This window comes from Acomys minous (genome assembly GCF_964271855.1).
Source record: "Acomys minous genome assembly, chromosome: 15".
Lineage (NCBI taxonomy): Eukaryota > Metazoa > Chordata > Mammalia > Rodentia > Muridae > Acomys > Acomys minous.
Window position 1 is genome coordinate 79,470,488 of NC_140497.1, and position 15,920 is coordinate 79,486,407.

At 40.0% G+C, this 15,920-nt stretch overlaps 1 protein-coding gene across 6 annotated transcripts in view; it reads right to left on the reverse strand.

Annotated features, from left to right (window-relative positions):
• Nucleotides 1-383: 383 nt before the first annotated feature.
• Nucleotides 384-15,920, reverse strand: part of LIN54 (lin-54 DREAM MuvB core complex component) — a 69,189-nt gene continuing 53,652 nt past the window's right edge. For all 6 annotated transcript variants that reach the window (XM_084759961.1, XM_084759960.1, XM_084759963.1 and 3 more), the window contains exons 10-13: nucleotides 15,279-15,381; nucleotides 14,992-15,129; nucleotides 4,021-4,223; nucleotides 384-2,285 (exon numbers count right to left, since the gene is read on the reverse strand). In XM_084759961.1, the coding sequence (XP_084616087.1) occupies nucleotides 2,084-2,285; nucleotides 4,021-4,223; nucleotides 14,992-15,129; nucleotides 15,279-15,381 (646 nt within the window). In that variant the 3' untranslated portion in view covers nucleotides 384-2,083. The remainder of the gene's footprint in view (nucleotides 2,286-4,020; nucleotides 4,224-14,991; nucleotides 15,130-15,278; nucleotides 15,382-15,920) is intronic.

The window sequence follows — 15,920 nt, forward strand, 5'->3', positions numbered from 1 at the left end:
AAAACTGGTATTATTAAACTAAAGAAAAAATGCAAAACTTTTTTTTTTTACAGAATAGTATAAATGTTTATTTTCTGTATGATTTATTCCTCTGCCCTGTTTTTACAATATAGAAAAGTGTATTTTTGAATAGCTCTAGTAAATATAATCTTTCTACTTTGGGATGTAAATAGGGCTTTAAAATTATATACCGAACCCTCCCCAAATAATCTTGTGAAATTTGCGAATTACTGTGGCTATTAACTTTGTTCAGCAATTTGATGCAAATGCCTAATACAAAAGTTGTTTAGTGGGAACCACACAGGAAGAAAGGGACTGATACTTTAGAAAGCTTCTTAAAAATCACAACTAGTAGCATTTGATTGCTCCTTCAAATTTTTACAAGCAAAACATTCTTAAGCAATGCCATCATACATAATCTACAATTATAATCAAAAATTCACAAACATTTTGTGCACACTGTATATAAATACATATCACAATGGTGCAATTAGAATGAACACATAATATATACAAAATGAACAAAGCTTAGGTTTAGACCAAAAACTTATTGCAGCCTTTTGAAAAATAACTTGATTAGATATTATTTTGTCCTCTTAGACTAATTTACATTTATACAGAGTTTACTTAGACACGCTAGCCTGAGGTGCTGAGAACGCCTGCATTATCTACATTTAAAGTTACTGCACTATAATTTTATGAATCCACATTGTAAAAGGAGGATACTTTAATGAATAACGGAATCCTCTTGGGGTTAACTTCTATTACCTATATCTTTCATGTTCATATGAACATATATACATACTTACTACATACAACTATAGAGTCCTTGTAGGAAGGGTAATAACCATATGCTAATAATTACCAAGGATTAAGGTACCTTACAAGATGCCTCGATTCCAACATATTTCCCCCTTGTCCTAAACTCAAGAGTCCTATTACAGCAGGCTCTCAAGTTCATACCGTTTTTAATTATTGAAGATGATTTAGGTTATTTTTGCAAGTCTGAGAACACACATACTTTAGCTTACCAAATCACTGGCTAAAGACAATGTTATATTAAACTTCCTTTATAAAAAGCTCACTACAATTGTGGAAGCTGCTAGGAGACCTTATCAGTAAATCAGGTAAGAGTCACATATTGATTCAAACTTAGCTCCAAAGGTCTACAGAGAACTGTGTGCATAAAAGCTTCATTATACATAATCTCACAGTTTTGTGTCCTTGCTTCTCAATCCAAGCCAAATATTGTACTTGATGCTTATGAGTTCTACATTATGACATAAAATGCTTATTTGATTCACACAATCCTAATTTAGTACTTATCATAACCACTTTGACAATTATTGCAAACATACCACCTCCTTCACAGAAAACGAAGACACCCAGGACGTGTTAGCCACTCCTCGTCACAGACACACTGCCCTCCTCTGAATTACTGTCCCTTAACATTCCATTTTCTTTAAAGAAAATACGTTTATATCTGAAAAGCGTGAAAGGGATTGTTTCCCCGCCGGATATTCCCAAGGAGACAACAGATAGTATTCCAGAATCCACCCTGAGAAGTCGATTTTTCTTAGAAGGATGGTGTTTTCTAAACAAAATGTTAGTTGGCTATGTTTCATTAAGAATCTGGTTACGTGGACATTCTACCTGTGAATATTCTGGAGCCAAAGAATGGGCAACACCCATGGTGCTTTAGCTTCGTCTACTGAACAAAGTCATACAACACCATACATTATAAATGACATTACAATAATTTATAAATGTTCTTTGTCAAGAGAATCAGAAAGACAGAACATCTAATTCTTAAGAAATCCAAGCAAGTTAAAAATATATATATAATACAATGAATGAATTTTTAAAGAAAAAAATTTAGAAGGGGCATCGGCAGAATAACTAAGATTTAAAATGTACTAATTTCTTCATTTAAAATTCCTTCTCTTTCAATATTATAGTTTCAGGTCTCTTATAACAAGGGATGAATTAAAATACAGTAATTGTTAAACTATCTTCTAAAAAATCAAGTGTGCTGGCACCTTCAATTTTCTGTGCAGTCCCACACCAGTCTTCTGTCCAGGAGTCAGCAGTGCGTGGCACAAGGGTCGCCTTTTGCTTTTCCTGCAGAGCTGATGACGCTCATCAAACACCGTCCAAATTCCTCTAGAATCATGCGCTCTGCCGCCGCCTTTGACTTGCCCTTCTTGTCAGCCTGCTCTGCCTGGGCAAGAAGGCAGTTACACGTGGCTTCAGCTACCTCTCTAGTTACAAATGTGAAGGGCAATCTGAAATGATTTTTGAGAGAGAAACACAGGTGATCATGGGTTGACCTGAGATGCCACTGGTACGTTCATGCTGCAGCCACGTGAGGGCATGAGGGCTGCCCTGAGGAAGGGTGGTCGGGGGAGCACATCTAAACTACTTACCAGGAGATGCACTGAGCACAAAGTACATCATTTGCTCCTCTGACAGTGTTATGCAGCTGAAGAAAAGATGGAACTCTACATGTCTACTGGAGGTTTCGACCACTTGAATCTCCTCGCTGTGGAAATGCCTCACGGGTGCTTCCACTTCAGCATTTGCCACATCAGTGGCCCTCAACCTCCCTAACGCTGCCAGCATTACCGCTCATGCTGTGATGACCTCCAACCATAAAATTATTTTTGTTGCTACTTCATAACTGTAATTTTGCTACTTTTATGAATCATAATGTAAATATCTGATTTGCAGGGTAGTTTCAGGAAACCCCTACGAAACGGTCATTTGACACCCCCCAAGGGGTTGTAACCCACAGGCTGAGAACCAGTGTAAAAAGATCATTTGAATGGTTTATTCTCTTAATAATTTCTCAAATTAATCACTAATACACTGCCTACTATAAATCCAATTCTAAATGACTGTGTTAACAGCAGGCCTTGAAAAATACTGGCAACAGAAATGCTTCCTGCAGTTTGCATAACTCTGGGACCAAAGACAGAGCGCTTTCACTGCAGACTAAGAAGTAACTCCAGTAGGAAACAGGCCTGCTTATTTTCATCCTTCTAGTATTTATTCTAAACACTTTGGTATGTATTCTTTTCAGTTAAAGGTGTGTTATATACTGTATATATAATACTTTTGTTTATTTTTGTTTAGTTAATCAATTGCTTAGTTTTGTTTTATTTATATATTTGGGTTTTTGAGATAGTGTTTCTCTGTATAGCTCTAGCTGTCTTGGAACTTGCTTTGTTGGCTGGTCTCAACTCAGGAACCCACCTGTCTCTGCCTCCCAAGTGCTGTGCCACCATGCCCAGCTGCTTAGATTTTGTTTTGTTTTGTTTTAAGATGGGGTCTTGCTCTATTGAACAGACTTCCTAGGACTCTAACTGGTTGCTGCCTCAGCCCCTGGGCAGCTAAGGGCAGCAGCACGGCACCAGTGCTCAACCTGAGGTCAAGCTTCTCCACTGCAGAGCAGCAGTCTAGGAAAGCAGAAAACGTGAGACACGGTACTGCAGTGCACTCGGGAGGGCGGTAGAGCATGCGCAAGTGTTCTGAGAACACAGGCAATGCAGGACAACCACGGGAGTGAGGAGCCACAGGGAAGAAAGTGGACCACCCTAGCTTTCTTAAGAGTTTCTTCAGGTACAGACTTACCTTGAGTCAGGAGAGAGCAATCCAGCTAGATTATCCATAGAAAACAAATCATTGCTATGCACTACGGAACGGCACAGTTTTTCTATTACTCTTCAACTTACTTAAAAAATAAGATGAAGCTGGGCATAGTGCCGCACGCCTTTAACCCCAGCATTCAGGGAGGCAGAGGCAGGCAGATTGCTGTGAGTTTGAGACCAGCCTGGTCTAGAAAGGGAGTTCTAGGATAGTTAAGACTACACAGAAAAACCCATCTCAAGAAACCAAAAGATAGAAGAAAAATGGAAAATTCAGGTCGACAACAGCTTAGAGCCCAAATTTAACTTTGTCTTCCTAAAAAGAACATTTGAAAAATGGGTAAAAAGAGGTTTTTTTAAAGTATTGACTTACTTTCCTCCTCCACTGTTTAGAGCTGGGGTTGGCCTCGTGAGCAGGTCTGAGATCTGAGAGGATAACTTGGTCTTTGCTGCTGTCTGCTGCTGGACCCTGACTTCAGCGGCATCTGCCAAGTGCATCAGTGTCTTTCGTTCTGGGCTTTCTTCAAAATTCTTGCAGCCAATGCATTTGCATATGGAGGAGCACATTATTTTTGCCTGAAAGATTTACCAAAGGGAAGTTTCCAAATCAAAAGTAGAAAATATTATTGTAAGTAGATTCTCAACAGGAAAATAATAGCATTATCCTGTCAACTGATGTCATAGATGAAAGCATGACCTGCTGACAAAGGCTGTGCTGTGGGGAAGTCAAGGGTTGACTGAGGCCAGGGCTTCACTCAAGGTCCCTCAGCTCACTTGCACCCTGACTATATAGTCTCATCCAGATAGGATTAGCATTTTCTTCACAATGAATATAAATAAGACATACTTTTTTTTTGGTGTTTTGTTTCGATTATTATTTTATTTTTTTATTTTTTGGTTTTTTGAGACAGGGTTTCTCTGTGTAACCTTGGCTGTTCTGGACTCACTTCGTAGATCAGGCTGGCCACATTTCTGGGTCATTTATTCCTCTCATAATCAATGTATATTTTGTTTACAATTATTGGGAAACAAAGTGACTCATGAAAAGGTTTTTTTGGTAGGAAGAGTATCCAAATAAATCTTCTATTTCTCTATTTCTCTGTGTAGCCTTGGCTGTCCTTGAACTCACAGAGATCCGCCTGCCTCTGCCTCCCAAGTGCTGGGATTAAAGGCATGTGCCACCATGCCTGGTTACTTTTTTTTTTTTAAATCAAACTCCAAGTGTATTTTAAGTGATGTGGGTAGGCTGCTTTTTCTAGTTCTAATACCTCTCACGTCACCAACAATGTATACATTAAGGTTTTCTGACATTTCCACCAACAATGGGCACTATAACTCTTTTTACTATTTTCCTGAATAATTTTTTGGTTGTTTTTGAGATGGTTTTTCTACATAGCTCTGGATGTCCCAGAAATAACTATGTAACCCAGGGAGTCACCAGGCTTCCAATGTGATGAGGGAGGACATGAAAGATAAAAGCACACTGTTCTTTACATCTTCCTAACTCTTGGAGACTCAGCAGAGGGGACATATCAGCAATGAACATTCTTTTATTTTTTTAAAGACAGCATTTTTCTGTGTAGCCCTGGCTGTCCCGGACTCACTTTGTAGACGAGGCTGGCATCGAACTCACAGAGATCCACCTGCCTCTGAAATTAAGGGTATGCATCACAACCACCACTGTCCCACAGCAGTGAGCATTCTTAACCAGTGAGCCATCTCTCCTGTTCCAGATTTGGATTAGGAAGATACTAACAGAGCACAGAAAAGAAATTATACATGAGAAATTACAGCATGCTATCTACTGATTTGCAAATTCAGCCTCCCCAGGAGGCTCCTCCCCAAGAGGAACTGAGGATAACACAAGAAAGGCTGAAGCATTTGGACGTCATGCAGAGCCACGCATAATCATGTAAGACTTGAGGACAGGAACAAGAAGTGTAAATGTATTGTCCAGAGGTAAGGCAACAGGACGCAAAGCCAATTTAACTCAACGTCAAAGAAACAACAAAAAACTCAATCTGTTGGAAAACATCACCAATTAACCACTCCTACTCATGGCTTGATAGCTTCCTAGTTTTTTGTTTTCTGGTTTTGTTTGTTTGTTTGTTTTGTAAATAAATTATAGAATGACAAATCAAACACTTTCTAACCATCCCACTAAATATTGACTTCTACTAATCTATAGACTGTTAACCAGTTCAACTGAATGATTAGGTTCACGTATGTTTGAGGTTCCTGAGCGAGCCTGTCCTGACTGCTCTGTGCCACAGACACAGACTGATAACACCTCTAACTTACCTTTAGAGCAAAGCTGTTTTCTCATGCTTTCACAGTTATAGACCTGTTTTGTACATACTCATTTTGAGTGTTCTATGACATAGCTTATAACCACAAGCCAAATGTTTTATGAGTTATTCCAATAAAAAAGCAAAAATATTCTAGCATTAGGTACAAAATTGGCTTGCTGGACCTTCAAGATGTCAAAAAATTAAAGAGCTCACATACAAATAAATACTCAATAAAATACTTGCAAACTTAATCCAGGAACACATCAAACCTATCATCCACCATGATCAATTAGGCTTCATCCCAGGGGTGCAGGGATGGTTCAATATATGAAAATCCATCAATGTAATCCACCATATAACAAACTGAAAGAAAAAAACCACATGGTCATCTTATTAGATGCTAAAAAAGCCTGTGACAAACTCCAACACCCCCATGTTATACCTAAATACAATGAAGACAATATACAGCATGCCAGTAACCTACATCAAAGTAAACGGAGGGAAACTTAGTGTAATCCCACTAATACCAGGAACAAGACAAGGCTGCCCACTCTCTCCGTATCTTTTCAATATAGTACTTGAAGTTCTAGCTAAAGCAATATAACAACTAAAGGAGATCAAGGAGATACAATTTGGAAAGCAAGAAGTCAAAGTATCCCAATTCACAGGTGATATGACAGTATACACATATGACCAGAGAACTCCTATAGCTAATAAACACCTTCAACAAAGTAGCTGGAAACAAATTTTTTAAAATTCAGTAGCCCTCCTTTGTACAAATGATAAAGAGGATGGAGAGATGGCTCAGAGGTTAAGAGCACAGGCTATTGTTCCAAAAGTTCTGAGTTCAATTCCCAGCAACCACATGGTGGTTCATAACCATCTATAATGAGATCTGGTGCCCTCTTCTGGTCTGTGGGTGGATGTGCAGACAGAACATTGTATACATAATAAATAAATCTTAAAAAAAAAAAAAAGATGAAGAAGTTAGAGTAGCAACACCCTTCACAATAGCCACAAATAATATAAAATATTAACTCTAACCAAGTAAGCAAAAGACTTGAATGACAAGAATTTCAATTCTGTGAAGAAAGAAATTGAAGGTATCAGAAGACGGAAAGAGCTCCCATGCTCTTGTATTGGTAGGATTAACAGAGTAAAAATGGCCATCCTAAAGGAGATCAAAAAGACACAAATTGAAAAGGAAGAAGTCCAAGTATTGATATCTGCAGATGATATGATAGTATACAATACATAACTGACCCCCCCCCAATTCCTTGAGAGAACCACCACAGCTGATAAACACCTTTGGCAAAGTGGCCAGATACAAATTTAACTTTTAAAAAAAGTGTCCCTCATTTATACAAACAATAAACAGGCTGAGAAAGGAATTAGTGAAACAATACCCTTCACTATAGCCACAAATAATATAAAATAGAATTCTAATCAAGGAAGTGAAAGACCTGCATGAGAAGAACTTCAAGTCTTTGAAGAAAGAAAACAAATAAGATATAAGAAGATAGAAAGATCTCCCATGCTCATGGATTGGTAGGATTAATAGTAAAAATGGCCATCTTACCAAAAGCAATCCACAGATTCAGTGCAATTCCCATCAAAATTCCAACACAATCCTTTACAGACCTAGAAAGAGCAACTCTCAACTTCATATGGAAAAATAAAAAGCCCAGGATAGCTAAAATAATCCTGTACAATAAAAGAATTTCTAAAGGTATCTCCAGCCCTGATTTCAAGCTGTACTACAGAGCAATTATGGGTATGCCTAGACAAATTAAGACTGACAATGCTCTATTGTATGTCTCTAATAAAATGAAACTTTTTTGCGTATTAAAACATAAAGCATGTCACAGGTACACCACATAATCCCACAGGACAAGCAGCCATTCAAAGATCCATTTATACTCTAAAAGAAAAGCTCATCAAACAGAGAGGGGTACCAAAGACCCCCAGAGATAGATTACATGATGCAAGGGCTGCTGAGAGACACCGAGTTCTAGAAAAACCTGCTGAGTTAGATCAGCCTGTCTATTTCAAGGACACCCTAGCCTCAGAATGGAGAACAGGAAATGTGTTACGCTGGGGTACAGGTGTGCATATGTTCATACAGGAAAGGAGAAGTTATGGGTTCCGTCAAAACTGATAAAAATCAGATATGACAGAGGAAAACTCTGGAGATCTTGCACACACACACACACACACACACACACACACACACACAGACACGCACACACAGACACACAAGAAGAAATTAGGAAGACAAAGCAAAATGGTAAGTTGATAGGAGCTGGAGCTCATGCCACTAGCTGCAAGGTGATTGTCAGCGCGCTCTGGGCATCACTTGTTGAAGCCTAAGTTGGCACAACCGACCCAAGGCGTAGACCTTTGTCTCCTTGCTTGAGTTTTGAAGAGTTTGGCTGGGAGTGGAATGAGATACTCCAGAGGGCAGAGGTGGCACACGCCGCTAATCCAACACAATGCAGCCCAGCCTGGTCTCCACAGTAAGTCAGGGGGGGACGCCCTGCTGATAAAAGAAGTTGCTTTCAGAGCCGGCCTAGGATTTAAAATGAAAAAGAATTCCTTAAATTGACTATGTAAGTTCCTTTTTCTTAATAATGGATTGTGTGTCCTTACTGATCTAATGGGCAGATACACAGCAATCTTAAGGTTTATGTAAGGAAAAATGATGTCACTGCTCTAAAAAAGGCCAGCCAGCTCCTTACAAGTGGAGCTTCCACAGTAGATCTGGTGTCAAAGGGTTAATTGGCATAAAAAGGTATGTTCTGTTTGTTGGTCAACGTAAGGACCGAGTGTTGGCAGGGAGACAGGCATACAAACTCCATGCCTCCCACATCGAAAAGCCTCTGTATGCTGAGCTGAGGTGTCACTGCTCTGGCAGCCGGCTTATCCCTCTATGTGAGCCACATTTACAGGGGACAGGTGGTGGTCATGCCGGATGCAAAGAGACACAGAGAACTTACAGGTGGCAAACTGCACATCAACCTAGTTAGGTCCCAGAAACTCAAAGGCTACATTTCATATGCTTAGAAGGTGGAAGCGTCCATCCCCTATGGAGAGAAGGGATGAGAGAAAAACACCTGCAACAAATGTAAAAACTGAGGTACAAGATGCCTAGGGTACGCAAAGACTCTAAAATAAAATGGGAGTTTCTATATACAAACTTTATTTAAAGCTTAATGCCTTTTCTTTTGCTCAGGGCAACCAGCCTGTCTCTAAAATGAGAAGCTTTCTCTGAGGAAGCAGGTCGCAGCCTGGCCTATACAGCAGGCGCCATAGAGCCTAGAGAAGGACATTTAGAACTATACAATCTTGTTTTGATTTCAATATGATAATGATGGTATGTTCATTGTTAATGGTGATGTTAAGTTTTGTCTTTAAAAGAGGTCAAAATAAAACAGACCTAAATAAAAGAGAGACTGCTAACTTAAGAAAGTCTATGTTTACATGAATATAAACTGCATAACAAGAAGTCAATTTATATTGCTAATCCCACTACATGGGAATAGCTCTGAGACTGGCTGAGACATGAATGTCTATGCATAGCCAAAGCTTCCTGTTGGTTACAGAATCCCCATGATTTATTATTAGATGCCATTCTTCATATGGCATGAATGAAGATTTGCGGATGTCTTTCTTCTGCTCATACAAAGAGCAGAAAACCAGCCTTAATTGTTCTGTGCATCCTGCACACCTAATATATTCATAGTTTTAGGACTGTATAATGCTTGTCAGAAATTGTATATTTTTAGAATAAAAGAATCAGACACTGACAACTAGATTAGACCTGACAGGATTCATTCCCCCAGCATGCTGAGATGCTGACATCCTGCATCCTTCATGTTCCAGGCCCAAGTGCTTCAGTTGCTGTTCCTCATCAGAAAAGGACAGCTTCAAAGAAGGCTCCTGAACCCAAATGATCCAGCATTTCAGACTGTCCTACACAGGACTTATATTAAGCCTGGAATTTTTAAACATTTAGAGACTGGACCACAAATACTATTCCTAGCTTGTTTAACCATTTTTCCCCAATTTTATTTGGGACCTACATAGGTATTATTCATCCCAAATCAGCCTGAAGAAACTTTAAGAGAAAGATGCCCCATTTCCCTTCAGGGGGTTTGGGTAGGTTTTTGGTTGCTTTCTTGGGCTATTAGATGTTTACTGTCATTGGGAATTAGTTATAAGTTATTATTGGTCTTCTTCAGAGAGAAGTCAATGTTAGACTTAGGGATTTCTCCCTTTTCCTTTAACTTTCTTTCTTAGGTATGGAGATAGGGGTTAAAAGAAAGAGAGAAGAATACTGAAATATGTAGGGATGATAGCACAAAAAGTAGATTATTGAATCTACTCCTCAACTTCAGGCAGTAATAGTTACTGACAAATAAAGTTAATTTTAACTCATTGATATAGAATTTTGTATATTAATACAAAATAAATTTAATTTTGATACATTAAACTAGAATTCAAATTTATTATTATTCTTCACATACATTATATATATTTCTACTTTAATATGAAGTATTATACACATACAAATGAATTAATACAAGGTTTATTTCCAATACGCTGAAAGTGCTATTACAAGCTATATAGGATAAGTAATACAAGTTAATTCTTAGTTGATCAACTCATGGTTATGTCAAATACTAGTCTATTTTTATCACAAGAATATACATCCTAGATTTAACAGATAGGTTTGATTCTACAGATAACTAAGATGAAATAGTTAGGTACAGTCTTCAAAAACCTCAGAGACCTACAGAATATGGTATTTAAAAAAATTTTTAATTACTATTATTTTAGGATTCTTTGGATAAGACAGGTTAACTTCTGGCAACACCCAGCCTACCTCAAAGAAGATGATGAGCATAGAAGAACCTCCTTATGGAGATGGCTTCAAATGAGGCAAACCAGCCACTGGGCAAAAATGTCGTCGTATCTGCCACAGACAGAATTCTGCCTAAAATGGACAAGCTTGGAAGCAGGCAGAGTCAACAGCCAAACTCTACCAAGACAGGGTAAGCAAGTCCTCAATAGTTCCTCCTTCACAAATATGTCTGTCAGATATTTTGGACCAGAAGGCTGAAGATGATGCTCCAACATTAGAGAGAGTTTTGGGTGACTGATCAGGCAACAAACTGTCTCTGTCATTTTCTCATTTGGGAAGCCGCTAACCTGCACTTCCTGCTTACTTTGATAGTTAAATTTATTCCTTCTCAAGTCCCTGATGGGGTTGAAGACCAGATATTTAGTTTTAAAATTAAGCTTAGTTGTTTAGGAGTTACGATGGTTTTTAGGTCTAGAACGATGTTTTACACTGACGGAGATGAGATATGGTAGATACTGATTTACATTCAGAATTTTAGACTCACTAAAGGAAAGATGTTTTCTTCAAGGTTGCCAAATAGGAATAAGCAAAACACTATGAATGTAACATTTATATAATTCCTGATTGTTTTGTGGTTCTTCTTGCTGTATGTAGTTTATTGTATATATGTGTAATAATATAGTGCATGGGTAAAGGGTGGCTTTTTATTAAACTATAAAGGGGAATTGTGGAGGAATGCCTTGAGTAGGTATGGCAATTGCCAATAAAGAGCTGTTTGGCCAATCAGCTGGGCAGAAGGACAGGAAGTGGAACGGAGGATGTATACGGGGGAGGAACACGACAAGGATGGCGGAGCCAGTGGCTGGACAAAGAGACTGAGAGACTAGAAGCCGCCCCAGGAGGCATCACACTGGCAAGGTATAGGTTTGTATGTGGGTTTTAAGGGTATTAGGATTAGAGTAGCTCAGATTCTGCCCAGCATTGTGCTTTCAGCTTAAAAATAAGGCATAGTCTCTGTGTCCATCCTTTGGGAACTAGCTGGTTAAAGAAAACTACTGCCCTAATAATTTACTGTGTTAATTAATGTAGGAAGAATAAAAGGTACTTCTACAGAACACCATCAATAGGACAAAAACGATAGCCTAAAGAATGGGAAAAGATCTTCATCAACCCTACATCCAACAGAGGGCTGATATCCAAAATACATAAAGAGCTCGAGAAATTAAGACACCAACAAACCAAATAACCCAATTAAAAAATGGGGTATGGAGCTAAACAGAGGAATCTCAAATGGTCGAGAAGCACTTAAAGAAATCCTCAATGTCCTTAGACATCAGGGGAATGCAAACCAAAATGCAGAAGTGCAAAATAAAATCTGAGATTTCATCTTACACCCATCAGAATAGCTAAGATCAAAAACTCAAGTGACAGCACATGCTGGCAAGGATGTAAAGCAAAGGGCACACTCCTCCACTGCTGGGGGAGTGCAAACTTGTACAACCACTTTGGAAATCAATCAGGCGCTTTCTCAGAAAACTGGAAATAATTCTAGCTCAAGACCCAAATATACCTCTCCTGGGTATGTACCCAAAAGACTCCACCATACCATAAGGACACTTGCTAAACTATGTTCACAGCAGCTTTATTCATAATTGGCAGAAACTAGAAACAACCTAGATGTCCCTCAACCAAAGAATGGATAAAGAAACAGCAGTACATTTACACAATGGAATACTACTCAGCTATTAAAAATAAGGATGGACATCATGAAACTTGCAGGCAAATGGATGGAACTAGAAAATACCATCCTGAGTGAGTTAACCCAGACCCAGAAAATCACACATGGTGTATACTCATTTATAAGTGGATATTAGCTTTAGATACAAGATAACCAGGCTACAATTTACAGACCAAAAGAAGCTAAGGAGGACCCATGGGAGGATGCTTGGATCTCACTCACAAGGGGAAACACACATCTGAAGTAGATGGAGAGAGGGTCCTAGGTGGGAGAGGACCAGGGGTGATGTCAGCAGGGGGCGGGGAAGAAGGCTGGGAGAGAGAACTGAAATCAGTGAGGGTCATCTCTGGGATGGGGGAGCTTCAAGGAGTCTACAGAGGTGGCCCCAGCTGAGGTTACTAGCAGCAGGGGACATGGAGCCTGAAAGTGCCATGGCCAGGTGTGACTTCCAGTGGAGGAGAGGAACACCAACCCACCCCAAAACCTTCAAGTCAAAATCTGCCCTGTCTATAAGTAGTGAAGGGATAAATGGAGCAGAGACTGAGGGGATGGCCAACCACTGACTGGCCCAACCTGAGAACACCCCCTGGGAGAGAGCCAACCCCTGTCACTATTAATGCTACTCAGCTATGCTTGCAGACAGGAGCCTAGCATAGCTGTCCTCTGAGAGGCTTCATCCAGCAGATAATGAAAACAGATGCAAAGACTCTCATCCAAATAATAGGTGGAGCTCAGGGAATCTTGTGGAAGAGTCAGGGAAAGGATTCAGGGAACAGGAGGGATCAAGGATACCACAAGCCCTGCAGAGTCAACTAAGCTGGGCCATAGGGGCGCACAGAGTCTGAACCACCAATCAAAGAGCGTGCATGGGCTGGATCTAGATTCACTACACATATATAGCACACGAGCGGCTTCTTCTTCATGTGGGTCTCCTAACAGAGCAGGAGCTGCCTCTGACTCTGTCTGCCTTTGGATCCCTTTCCCACAGCTCAGCTGCCCTGTCTGGTCTCAGTGTGAGAGGATGCATTTAGTCCCACTGAGACTTGACATGCTAGAGTGGTTGGTACCCATTGCGGGGACCTGCCCTTCTCTGAGGATAAGGGCATGGGGGTGTGATGATGGGACTGGGAGGAGGGAGGGCGGCTACAATCAGGCTATAAAGTGAATTACAAAATAAAATAAAACAAACAAAGACTTCGCATACTTCTCATTTGTACTGACAGTGGAACTAATACAGCATTAGTTCCTGCTCTGAGAGGAGCTGACCTTTGAATTACATTATTTATTGTGGATAAATATGTGCTGGGCTTAAGCATTCTGGGCAAGTGCTCTACCACTGAGCTGTATCAATCACTACTTGACTTTTTAAATAGTAAATTCACAAATAATTAATTAGAAAGACATTGCACACAAAACCTTAATATGAGCTGGGCATGGTGGTGCATGCCTTTGATCCCAGCACTCGGGAGGCAGAGGCAAGTGGATCTCTGTGAGTTTGAGGCCAGCCTGGTCTACAAAGGGAGTCCAGGATACACAGAGAAACCCTGTCTCAGAAAAACAACAACAACCAACCTTAATATGATCACTTTTATATGGGAGAAGGTAGTAGAATGGAGGAGGTTTTTCCCAAGGAAGAGCACAGGCATAGTAGTGATAGTTTACCATGTGAACAGATAGGTTTTCTGTCAGAATTGGGGGTTGGGGAAGTTTCCCTCTGAAAATGATATTTGAGAGAGTGTTAATGTAGAAGAGCTAACTATAGGAATGACTCAACCCAAAGTGTTAATATCAGACATGGGCAGATTGTTACATTTAAGCTTTGAAAATAAAAAAGAGTTTAAGACCATGTCTGAAGCAGGGAGCAGATAGTTTTACACATGATCTGTCAAGGCAGAGCAGCAACTACATTCTCCAGTGAAGACAGCAGGAACAAACAGCTGGCCAAGGGTCACGGAGGCAGTGCGAAGGGATTCAGTGAGCTCAGAGAGAGCAGTGACACACCTGTGGTATCCCATGTGCTCCCTCCTGCAGAGCAGTCCTCCTCAAGGGAGGACTGGCAACTTAGTAAAGACGACCTTTTATTTCAGGCCTACCTTGGACTGTAGGCTATGTGGTGTCCATATATATCTAAAAAGCCCATGGCACTAGGTGGACAGCACTGTGCCTTGGCTGAGGAGCTGAGCTGTAGTGAGTACGTGACTATGTTAATACTTTATGTGAAAAGTCAACGCACTGCTATTCTGATTTACATGCTTTCACGTAATGCCCGTTAAATCATAAACGTGTAGCCACTGAATGATGAGCCTAAGGGCCAGCCCTCCTCAAGCCCCGCCAGGAAGGTCCCAGGCCTTCCTCAAACACATTTTCAAATGTAACGGCACACTGATTTGCCAATTTTGAGGAAAGGTTTTCAAAAGATGGCTAGATTCCCTTTCCCCAGCGGCAGCTTACCTCATAGCACTCACAGTAGTTTTTCAGGCATCCCGAGCGTTTGCAGTTGCAGCCTTTGCTGTGCCGCCGGTCCGACTCCCCCTCTTTCCCTTTCCCTATCTTCGGCTTGAAGGCTTCTGGATTTCGGTCAAGGCAGGCCTTTGGGACAGACCAAACACAACTCAGGTCAGGTCACGGGTTCAACGTGCACACTTCAAAGGTAAAGAACTAGCGTTTATCTTTGTAAAGCCACTAGTTCTTTAAAAATAGGTAAAAGGAGTTTTTGTCAGCTAAACGAAAAGAATCACCTTTATTGCTTTTTGTCTTTCGTTTTCATGTTCCAGATTGTTGTAACAATTAGTACAATTGCAGTTGTTGCAAAATTCACCATTTGCAAAGCAATCACAGTATCTGAAGATAAAATCAGAATAAGATTAAAACATTATTTTAAAACAAAATTAGCAATACTTGATTATGTATATATACTTCTATGTACATTATAAATGTGGTACATTTTAGAATGTACTCAGAGATACTTAGATAAAGAGTTAACAATACATACAGATGGACAGTCAAATATGAGAGCCACCAACTCTGGAATTTCATCCTAAAAACTCAGTCCAACTAACAAATGCCAACACAAAAACTGTGTGATCTATGTACCCTTAAATGAGTTATTTCAACACCCTGAGAAAAAGGAGCCGGGCCTCATATTTCCTAGGGACTCAGAGAAGTTAGAACAGTAGTGCTTGGGATCCCAAACCGCAATAGAACCAGTGCTTTTCACTGAACTTCCCATGCCAAATCCTTTATTCTAATCCTAGTGAGAAAATTAATCATCCAATGATCATGTATGTGGATGGATGGATGGATGGATGGATGGATGGATGGATGGATGGATGTGCGTGAGTGTTTTGCCTTCATGTATGTATGTGCATCACATGCATGCC